Source organism: Mobula hypostoma, chromosome 8, assembly GCF_963921235.1.
Source record: "Mobula hypostoma chromosome 8, sMobHyp1.1, whole genome shotgun sequence".
In the NCBI taxonomy this organism is placed as follows: Eukaryota; Metazoa; Chordata; class Chondrichthyes; order Myliobatiformes; family Myliobatidae; genus Mobula; species Mobula hypostoma.
This window is the reverse complement of record NC_086104.1, coordinates 115449229-115460504: the sequence shown is the minus strand read 5'-3', so window position 1 is coordinate 115460504 and position 11276 is coordinate 115449229. Positions and strand designations below refer to the sequence as shown.

The 11276-nt window shown below is 47.4% G+C and overlaps 1 protein-coding gene across 1 annotated transcript; it reads left to right on the top strand.

Annotated features, from left to right (window-relative positions):
* The first annotated feature begins 698 nt into the window (after positions 1-698).
* Positions 699-7132, top strand: hamp (hepcidin antimicrobial peptide). The gene is made up of 3 exons (XM_063056640.1): positions 699-855; positions 1666-1722; positions 6068-7132. The coding sequence occupies exons 1-3, from the start codon at positions 766-768 to the stop codon at positions 6182-6184; spliced, it is 264 nt and encodes an 87-aa protein (XP_062912710.1). The 5' UTR covers positions 699-765; the 3' UTR covers positions 6185-7132.
* The last annotated feature ends 4144 nt before the right edge of the window (positions 7133-11276 follow it).

The window sequence follows — 11276 nt, the reverse complement described above, 5'->3', positions numbered from 1 at the left end:
TGGTGTAGGGGATTGAGGGGAGACCACAGAGACGGGAGGGGTGTAGGGGCCAGAGGGAGTCACAGAGATAGGAGGAGTATAGAGGCTGGAGGGGTCACAGAGCCGGGGAGGGTTGTATGGAAGGTGTTAAAGAGACAGGGAGGGGTGCAGGGACTTGAGGGGATCACAGAGATAGGGAGGGGTCACAGAGCTGGGGAGGGTTGTACGGAAGGGAAGGTGTTAGGGAGACAGGGAGGGATGTAGGAGCTGAGAGGGAAGGGAATTTAAACATCTGATAACAATGATGAAGTTGACGACTTCCAGTGGGAGAAGATTTCCATGACCTGCCAGGAATAACAGGCGTTTGGATAGTGACGCTGAGGATGCGGGAAGATGTTAACTTGAAGTATTGTGGAGGGTCAGGGAGTGGCAGGAGTTGGGGAGGGGGTTTGTTTTACGGGAAGGGGCTGCAGGGTTTGAGGTGGTGCCAGTATTTGCAGATCATGCCAGTCCTTCGGCATCGGGCTGACTTCATGTCCTTTGGCCTTTCCCATCACTTGTCCTTGCCAGCTAGTTCTGGCACCCACTCGAAAGTCAACATCGGCAGAGTGTTTGGAAAACACAGTTCCAGGAAAGACTCCCTGGGTCAATGACCACACAACAGAACCTCTTCAGGTCAATACTGCCACTGGGGGTATAAAGTGGAGTGAGCTGTCTCAACCACAGCAGAGAGACCAAGCAGAGGCTGAAGATACAAAGAGAGACAGAGACAGAGACGGAGACGCAATGATGAAGAGCTACCAGTCGAAACTGCTCTTGGTCAGCGTTGTTCTAATGACCATTGTCCACCTGAGCAAGTGTCGTTCCCTGCTGACAGTGAGTGAAGAGTTTCACTATTCTGTACAATTTGTACATAATTCTTGTATTAGCCAGTGTAGCATTGATCCCTGCACTCACGAGCCTGGACAGTTTAATTTAAGTTTGCTTTTCAAAATGGTCACACCTGTGTTTGTGATCTCCTCCCTGTCTCTGAAATCTCCCCTCTCCCTTACTGCTCTCTTTGCCACCACTAGCTCCACCTCCGTGTCTCTGTGACCCCTGCACTCTTCCGTCTCTGTAACCTCTTCCACTCTCTACACCCCTCTCTGTGACTCCCTCCGTTCCTTACAACCCTCCCTGTCCATGACCCCCTCCATTCCCTATACCCCTCCTCGTCTCTGTGACCCCCTCCGTTCCCTACACCCCTCCTCGTCTCTGTGACCCCTTCTGTTCCCTACACCCCTCCCTGTCTGCGACCCACTCCATTCCCTACACCTCTCCTTGTCTCTGTGACCCACTTGAGCCTAATCATCCTTCCCTATTTCTATAGCTTCCTTTGGGTCCCACACACCTTTCAGGTATATCCCTCATTTACACTCTGCTTCTCACATCCCAGTGATCACAGTCACCCCACCATGGTCCCCTCAGCTTCCTTTGCTTGAGCTCTTGATACTCCACCCCCCTCCACCTCCCTGTCCCCTCCTTTCAGACTCTCCTTCGTTCCTCATCCATCCTGACATGACGCAGAGGAGAATTTAACTTGGTAATGTTGAAGACATCTTGCATCTGGAAGGTGTGACCATAAATCTTGGTGTATATTCCTTTCCTGCCAGAGTTCATTGACAACACCTCTCATTCTCATTACAGGTTGATCAACAGCACAACTCCCTCACAGCTGAAAATGATGTGGATGCAGACGGCGTGGTAGGTGATACCTATTCTATTTCGTTCTTGCCCGTCCCACTCTCTCTGAACATCTGTAATCAGTGTCTCAGTTACACTGAGCAGTTTGACACTGAGATGACAGGCTGGGTTCCAGCTCTCTAGGAATGTGACAGGACTTTGTGGAAATATGAAATTTTCCACAGCCAAGTCTGTTTCAACTGATCGAGGGAGAGGAGAGCGGGGAGAGATGGAAGGTGTAGGAATGGAAAAGGAAGGTGGTGGTTGGAAGACAACGGATGTGATAGGAAGGAGAGAGAACCAGGAAGGAGGAAGGAGGAACTCTCAGCACAGAGGAAGGATACCACAGAGTAATACGGTGTAAAAGGGGCAGAGGAAAGAAGATGGAAGAAAGGAGTGAGATGGAAAAGGTGTGGGAGAAGCTTCAATGTGAGTTTTCTGCCAGCACCAATGCCATCCTTGAGCTCTGCTAAAGCCTCGCACCAGGATAAGGCCCCTATCATGCTGAAAATGAGCAATTAATGGGCGCACAGCAGATAGCAGCTACAACAGACAATAGGTGCAGGAGTAGGCCATTCAGCCCTTTGAGCCAGCACTGCCATTCACTGTGATCATGGCTGATCATCCACAATCAGTATCCAGTTCCTGCTTTATCCCCATAACCTTTGATTCCGCTATCTTTAAGAGCTCTATCCATCTCTTTCTTGAAAGCATCCAGAGACTTGGCCTCCACAGCCTTCTGGGGCAGAGCATTCCATATATCCACCACTCTCTGGGTGAAAAAGTTTTTCCTCAACTCCGTTCTAAATGGCCTACCCCTAATTCTTAATCTGTGGCCTCTGGACCACAAAGCCCAGGGTCAGTTGAAGAAGTAACACTGGCCACAGAAAACCAGGAGAGTACCATGTGCAACATTGCTGGAAACACCAACTGCTCCTCACGCCCTGAGGCACACTAACCCTCAACGCTCACAGGGATTTTTACGTCTGAATCCCTCCATAATCTCTTTAGCCCTCACCATCGCTGTGACCTCACCCCTCCCTCCAGACCCTACACACCTCCCTGTCTCTATGACCCCCTCTGGCCCCTTCCCATTGTTGTGACCCTCTCCAGCCCTACACCCCTTCCTGTCACTGTAACCCCGCTTCCTGCTCTTACACCCCCTACAGTCCCCAATCCCTTTTGCTTCACTCTTGGCTGACTTGCCTTCACCTGACTGAGCCCCAAGCTCCAGAATCCCCTCATTAACCCCTCCCTCCCTCTCTCTTTCACAATATCTATCTCCCCATTGCTGACCGGGGATGGAGAGTCAAAGGAGGTTCTTGAAGGAGGACAGGGAGATTTTGTTTTAATAGACAATAGATGCAGAAGTAGACCATTCGGCCCTTCGAGCCTGCACCGCCATTCTGAGATCATGGCTGATCATCTACTATCAATGCCCGGTTCCTGCCTTGTCCCCATAACCCTTGATTCCCCTATCCATAATATACCTATCTAGCTCCTTCTTGAAAGCATCCAGAGAATTGGCCTCCACTGCCTTCTGAGGCAGCGCGTTCCATGCCTCCACAACTCTCTGGGAGAAGTTCCTCCTCAACTCTGTCCTAAATGACCTACCCCTTATTCTTAGACCATGCCCTCTGGTACTGGACTCTCCCAGCATCTGGAACATATTTCCTGCCTCTATCTTGTCCAATCCCTTAATAATCTTATATGTCTCAATCAGATCCCCCCTCAATCTCCTTAATTCCAGTGTGTACAAGCCCAGTCTCTCTAACCTCTCTGCGTAAGACAGTCCGGACATCCCAGGAATTAACCTAGTGAACCTACGCTGCACCTCCTCCACAGCCAGGATGTCCTTCCTTAACCCTGGAGACCAAAACTGCACACAATACTCCAGGTGTGGTCTCACCAGGGCCCTGTACAAATGCAAAAGGATTTCCTTGCTCTTGTACTCAATTCCCTTTGTAATAAAGGCCAACATTCCATTAGCCTTCTTCACTGCCTGCTGCCCTTGCTCATTCACCTTCAGAGACTGATGAACAAGTACTCTTGGATCTCTTTGTATTTCTCCCTTACCTAACTCCACACCGTTCAGATAATAATCTTGCCTTCCTGCTCTTGCTCCCAAAGTGAATAACCTCACACTAATTCACATTAAACGCCATCTGCCAAGTTTCTGCCCGCTCACCCAGCCTATCCAAGTCACCTTGAATTCTCCTAACATCCTCATCACATGTCACACTGCCACCCAGCCTAGTATCATCAGCAAACTTGCTAATGTTATTCACAATGCCTTCATCTAAATCATTGAAGTAAATCGTAAACAGCTGTGGTCCCAATACTGAGCCCTGTGGCACCCCCACCACCTGCCATTCCGAGAAACACCCATTCACTGCTACCCTTTGCTTTCTATCTGCCAATCAGTTTTCTATCCATGTCAATATCCTTCCCGCAATGCCATGAGCTCTGATTTTATCCACCAATCTCCTATGTGGTACCTTATCAAATGCCTTCTGAAAGTCAAGGTACACCACATCTACTGGATCTCCCGCGTCTATCTTCCTGGTTATATCCTCGAAAAACTCCAATAGATTAGTCAAGCATGATTTGCCCTTGGTAAATCCATGCTGGCTCGGCCCAATCCTATCACTGCTATCAAGATATGCCGCTATTTCATCTTTAATAATGGACTCTAGCATCTTCCCTACTACTGATGTTAGGCTAACAGGGTGATAGTTCTCTGTTTTCTCCCTCCCTCCTTTCTTAAAAAGTGGGATAACATTAGATATTCGCCAATCCTCAGGAACTGATCCTGAATCTAAGGAACATTGGAAAATGATCACCAATGCATCAGCAACTTCCAGAGCCACCTCCTTTAGTACCCTAGGATGCAGAACATCTGGACCTGGGGATTTGTTAGCCTTCAGTCCCATCAGTCTACTCATCACCGTTTCCTTCCTAATGTCAATCTGTTTCAGTTCCTCTGTTACCCTATGTCCTTGGCCCATCCATATATCTAGGAGATTGCTTGTGTCTTCCCTAGTGAAGACAGATCCAAAGTACTTAATAAATTCGTCTGCCATTTCTCTGTTTCCCATAACAATTTCTCCCAATTCATTCTTCAAGGGCCCAACATTGTTCTTAACTATCTTCCTTCTCTTCACATACCTAAAAAAAACTTTTGCTATCCTCCTTTATATTCCTAGCTAGCTCATTTTTCCCCGTATTGCCTTTTTAATAAGTTCTGTTGCTCCTTAAAAATTTCCCAATCATCCGTCTTCCCACTCACCTTAGCTCTGTTATACTTCTTTTTTAATGCTATGTTATCTCTGACTTCCTTTGTCAACCACTGTGGCCACTTTCCCCCCTTTGAATCCTTCCTTCTCCGGGGGATGAACTGATTTTGCACCTTGTGCATTATTCCCAAGAATACCTGCCATTGCTGTTCCACTGCCTTTTCTGCTAGGATATCCGACCAGTCAACTTTGGCCAGCTCCTCCCTCATGGCTCCATTTTGTTTGACATTTGCTCTCCTTGGGCTCTTTTGGATGCATTTGGAGCTTAAAGGCGCCAGACAAATGTAGTCGGCTTGGAAAGAGATGGTATCAAAGTGCAGTTTGTGCCAAAGTACTGTGTACAGAACTTACCTAATCTTCTTGACTGAACGATTGATTTGAACATTAGCCAAATACCTGAAGATATCAAGTCATAACTTAAAACCCTGATTCACATCAGCTCCCACAGCAGAGACAGGAGGGGGATCATGGGTTAAGCACAAGGTTAGGGGTGAGAATCAACAACTTAACATCCTCCAACACCTTAGACTCAGGTCAGCACAAAGAATTCACACCCATTAAACGTCAGTAACATGCACAAAATACTGGAGAAGCTCATCAAGTCAGGCAGTATGGAGGGGAGACTGAGACCCTTCTTCATGACGGGAAAGGAAGGAGGCCAGTGTCAGAATAAGAAGGTGGGGGGATTGGACAGAGTACAGTCTGGCAGATGATAGGTGAGGGTGAAGGTGAGTGTGGGAGGAGATTGGGTATATTTAAAGCAGAGATAGGTACTTACTTAGAATGGGCATCAAAGATTAAGGGGAGAAGGCAGGAGAATGGTTTTGAGAGGGATAATAAATCAGTATGTAATAACAGAGCAGACTTGATGGGCCAAATGGCCTAATTCTGCTCCTACATCTTCTGGTCTTAAGTACGCCCAGTGACTTGGCTTCCACAGCTGTATGTGGCAATGAACGCCAAAGATTCCCTACCCACTGGCTAACTGTGTGGTGGTACCTACGGCAGCTGTAATGCAAGACACAGCCCTCAGCTACCAGAATTTCATGCTCACTCTCTCTCTGTGGCAGGACACTGTGCTGCTGAGGCAGAAGAGGATGTCACACCTTTCCATCTGCGTCTTCTGCTGTAACTGCTGTCAAAAACAGTTAAAGAATAGAACCTGCGGTTTATGCTGCCGGCTGTAGTCACAGCTCTGGGAGATGCTCAGGCCACCAATCGCAACCTTGGCCGTCCTTATTTATAGTTTTCCAGCCACTGAACACCGCACACCCACCTCGGTTGCTGAGGGCCAAGGGTCCACGCTGTGCACAGAACAGTCCACACAGTCCTTTCCTCCCAGTAATGGCTCCACACCAGCCTCCTCTCCAACACCCTTATTTCTGTCTTTGTTTTATTTAGCGATATAGTATGGTAACAGGCCCTTCCAGCCCAATGAGCCCACGCTTCCCAATTACACCCATGTGACCTACTAACCCGCACATCTTTGGATTGTGGGAGGAAACCGGAGCACCCAGAGGAAACCCACACGAGAACATACAAACTCCTTAAAGACAGTGGCTGGAATTGAACCCTGATCACTGGTGCTGTAATAGTGTTAAGCTAACAGCTACTCCTCCATGCTCTCCCATCCATCTCTCCAACATCCCTGGAAACACTCTTGGAGAAGCGGCTGCAGCAACCCATTTAATCTTCCCGACCCACACCTGTGATCAGGCAGCTCGCAGTTTGTACTGCCTGCGAGTGGCTGTGTGCACCAGTGGCACGTTCCTCAGGTATGCACTTCTGTCAGCGCACAGGCAGCCGGGTGTGCCATTTAAGCCAGCAATGTCCTGTCCGGACATATATGTATACATGTACATCCACACACTTGTCCGGCTGTGTATGCAGTCATAGTGTGTCTGTGTGTGTTTGTGATTGCACGCATCACTTGCATCTACACACACTCAGGACTCTGTACAGACCGAATCTAAGACTGATGTCACTGAAACAAATGTCGGCTCAACATAAGTTCCAGCCATGGGAGAGACCACTCCCTGCCCACAGTTTTCTCTGGGAACAATTCGTAAATATTGTGTTTTTAAAATGTATATAAATAAAACCCACTTTCATCTTTACAATGTCTCTGACTCTGTCTTTAATACTGCACTGGGAAGTGAATTCAGAAATCAGAGGTGCAAAGGGATCTTGTGCAAGATTCCCTCAAGGTTAACTTGCCGGTTTAGTCGATGGTGAGCAAGGCAAATGCAATGTTAGCATTTATTTTGACGGGACTACAATATAAAAGCAAAGATATAATGCTGAAGCTTTATCAGGCATTGGTCAGACCACATTACTGCGAGCAGTTTTGAGCCCCTTATTTCAGAAAAGATCAGCTGGCATTGGAGAAAGTCCAATGAGCCCAGAATTGAAAGGGTTAATGTATGAGGAGATTTGATGGCTCTGGGTACTCACTGGAGTTAGAAGAATGAGAGGGAATCTTATTGAAACTTATTGACTATTGAAAGGCCTGGATAGAGTAGACAGAGAGGGTATTTCCTATAATGGGGGAGTCTATGACCAGATGGCGCAGCCTCAGAGTAGAGGAACGTCCCTTTAGAACAAAGTTGAGGAGGAATTTCTTAAGCCAGAGGGTGGTGAATCTGTGGAATTCATAGACACAAATGGCTGTGGAGACCAAGTCATTAGGTAGATTTAAAATGGAGTTTGATAGGTTACTGATAGGGTCAAAGGTTATAAGAAAAATGGGGTTAAGAGGGAAAATAAATCAGCCATGATGGAATGGCAGAATAGACTCAATGGGCCAAATGGCCTAATTTTGTTCCTGTATCTTGTCGCCTACCCCATTCTTTAGAAGTTCTTAAACACAAGAGATTCTGCAGATGCTGGAAATCCAGACCAACTCACACAAAATGCAGGAGGAGCTCAGCAGATAAGGCACAGTTGATGGAGTAAACAGTTTTGGGCTGAGACCCTTCCCAGTACTGATTAGGACGGAATACTGTGTTCCTCCAACGCTTTGTGTGTATTGCTCTTGTGGTTTTGTTCCCTCCCCTTCCTGCCCAGGAGGATCGACTACACTCCCCCCACCCCCCAACTCTGCAGCCACACATCTACCAAACACAATGAGTGACAGATTCCCCTACTGTGCAAAATATCTTGCTTGCTCATCCTTCACTTCCCCCCCCCTGAGCTGCAATGTGTTTTCCCAATTCCCTTTAGGAATGATTAGTTTTAGTTCCCTTCTGGATGCCAACATTTACTGCCCATCCCTAACAGTCCCCAGAGAAGGTGGAAGTGAACCACTGCAGTCCGTGTGGGAAAGGTGCCATTACACCCTTTGATCCTTCTGCCCTTCCCTATCTATGTGGTATCTCCACACCACTGTAACACACAATGACCCATACAACCCTCCCCATTCTCTGTGACCCTTTCCGGCGTGTACACCCCTCCTGTCTCTGTAACTCCCTCCAGCCCCTGTACCTATCCCAGTCTCTGTAACCCCCTCCCTGTGATCTCCTCCAGCCCCTTCACTGCTCCCCCAACTCTGTGAACCTCTGCCCATCTCTGAAACCCCCTCCAGCCCCTACACCTTCCCCATCTCAGAGATCCCATCAGCACCTACACACCTCCCCAACTTAGTGACCATTTTTGCTCCCTACACCCCTCCCCCATCTCTGTGACCCCCTTCTGACACCTATACCCTTCCTCATCTCTATAACCCTATCCATCCCCTTTGTAATCCTCTCTGGCCCCTCCACCCCTCCTTATCCCTGTAACCCTCTTCAACTCCTATACACCTCCGCATCTCTGGGATACTCTTTGATTCTTCTCAGTTCCTGTAATCTACCAGCCCCTACACCTCTGCCTGTCTCCTATGCACTGCCAGACCCCTAGTCCTCCAGATCCTATGACCCATTGAGAGGGCAACAGCTTGGTCAGATGCCAACTGGGATACGACATTTAGTTCTGGTCACTGCACTACAGAGCGCATAGATTTCCCAGGATGTTGCAATCAAGTGATGGGAGAGACTGGAGTTCTTTGAGGACATAATGAGTGCAGTGGATAGAGGGGAACAGGTGGATGTCGTATACTTGGATTTCCAGAAGGTGTTCGATAAGGTGCCGCACAAGAGATTTATAAATAAGATACGGATGCATGGAGTTGGAGGAAGTGTATTGGCATGGATAGTGGATTAGTTAACCAAAAGAAGGCAGAGAGTTGGTATAAATGGGTGTTTCTCTGGTTGGCAGTCAGTGATGAGTGGGGTGCTGCAGAGGTCGGTGCTGGGCCCACAGCTGTTTACCATTTACATTGATGACTTGGAAGAGGGGACTGAGTGTAGTATAGCAAAATTTGCTGATGACACTAAACTGAGTGCAAAAGCAAATTGTACAGAGGATGTGGAGAGTCTGCAGAGGGATACAGATAGGTTAAGTGAGTGGGCTAAGGTCTGGCAGATGGAATACAACGTTGATAAATGCGAGATCATCCACTTTGGAAGGAATAATAGAAGAGTAGATTATCATTTAAATGGTGAGAGATTGCAGCATGCTGTTGTGCAGAGGGACTTGGGAGTGCTTGTTCATGAATCACAAGAAGCTGGCTTGTAGGTACAACAGGTTATTAAGAAGGCAAATGGAATGTTGGCCTTCATTGCTAGAGGGATTGAATTCAAGAGCAGGGAGGTCATGCTGCAACTATACAGGGTACTGGTGAGGCCACACCTGGAGTACTGTGTGCAGTTCTTGGTCTCCATACTTGAGGAAGGATATACTGGCTTTGGAGGCAGTGCAGAGGAGGTTCACTAGGTTGATTCCAGAGATGAAGGGGTTAACTTATGAGGAGAGATTGAGTCGCCTGGGATTATCCTCCCTGGAATTCAGAAGAATGAGAGTGGATCTTATAGAAACATACAAAATTTTGAAAGGGATAGATAAGATAGAAGTAGGAAAGTTGTTTCCACTGGTAGGTGAGACTAGAACGAGGGGACATTGCCTCAAGATTCAGGGGAGAAGATTTAGAACGGAGATGAGGAGAACCTGTTTTTCCCAGACATTGGCGAATCTGTGGAATTCTCTGCCCAGGGAAGCAGTTGAGGCTTCTTCACTAAATATATTTAAGATACAGTTAGATTGATTTTTACATAGTAGAGGAGTTAAGGGTTATGGGGAAAAGGCAGGTAGATGGAACTGAGTTTACAGACAGATCAGCCATGATCTTATTAAATGGCGAGGCAGGCTCGATGGGCCGGATGGCCTACTCCTGCTCCTATTTCTTATGTTCTTATGTTCCCTCTGGAGCAGAGAATAAGATGGAACATGATTGAGGTAGATAAAACTCTGATGGGTATAGATAGGAAACTCATGGAAACTTCCCACCCCCCCCCCACCATATCAGAGGTAGATTAAGCAAGGAACAAAGTTAGGGTGAGGGGCAAGAGATTTAGACAGGACTATGGGGGAGTTTCTTCACCCAGGGAGTGGTGAATACCTGGAGCACATGGCCAGAGAAGCCAGTAGAACAGAGTCACTGACAGTATTGAATAAGTATCTGGATAACCTATTGATCACCCACGTATCCATGTCTACAGAGATGGGATTGATATGGAAAGGTGCCTATTGACCTTACAGAGGTTTATAAAACCAGAAGGGGCATGGATAAGGTGGGTGATCACAGTCTTTTCCCCTGGGTAGCAGAGTCTAAAACTAGAAGGCACAAATTTAAGGTGAAAGGAAAAGGATTCAAAAGGGACTTGAGGGGCAGATTTTCACACCAAGGTGTATGAAACAGGTATAATTACAAAGTTTAAAGGTACATGAGGCGAGAGAAGAGATTGCTGAGCCTCTGGCTAGGATCTTTATCTCCTCGTTGTCCACGGGAATGGTACCGGAGGATTGGAGGGAGGCGAATGTTGTTCCCTTGTTCAAAAAAAGGTAGTAGGGATAGTCCGGGTAATTATAGATCAGCGAGCCTTACGTCTGTGGTGGGAAAGCTGTTGGAAAAGATTCTTAGAGAAAGGATCTATAGGCATTTAGAGAATCATGGTCTGATCAGGGACAGTCAGCATTGCTTTGTGAAGGGCAGATCGTGTCTAACAAGCCTGATAGGCGAGTTCTTTGAGGAGGTGACCAGGCATATAGATGAGGGTAGTGCAGTGGATCTGATCTATATGGATTTTAGTAAGGCATTTGACAAGATTCCACACGGTAGGCTTATTCAGAAAGTTAGAAGGCATGGGATCCAGGGAAGTTTGGCCAGGTGGATTCAGAATTGGC

Excerpts from the sequence above, each read along its gene's own strand:
- hamp (XM_063056640.1), top strand. The coding sequence starts at position 766 with ATGATGAAGAGCTACCAGTCGAAACTGCTCTTGGTCAGCGTTGTTCTA. Across the intron at positions 856-1,665 it reads AGTGTCGTTCCCTGCTGACA|GTTGATCAACAGCACAACTC; the intron begins GTGAGTGAAGAG and ends TTCTCATTACAG. Across the intron at positions 1,723-6,067 it reads ATGTGGATGCAGACGGCGTG|GACACTGTGCTGCTGAGGCA; the intron begins GTAGGTGATACC and ends TCTCTGTGGCAG.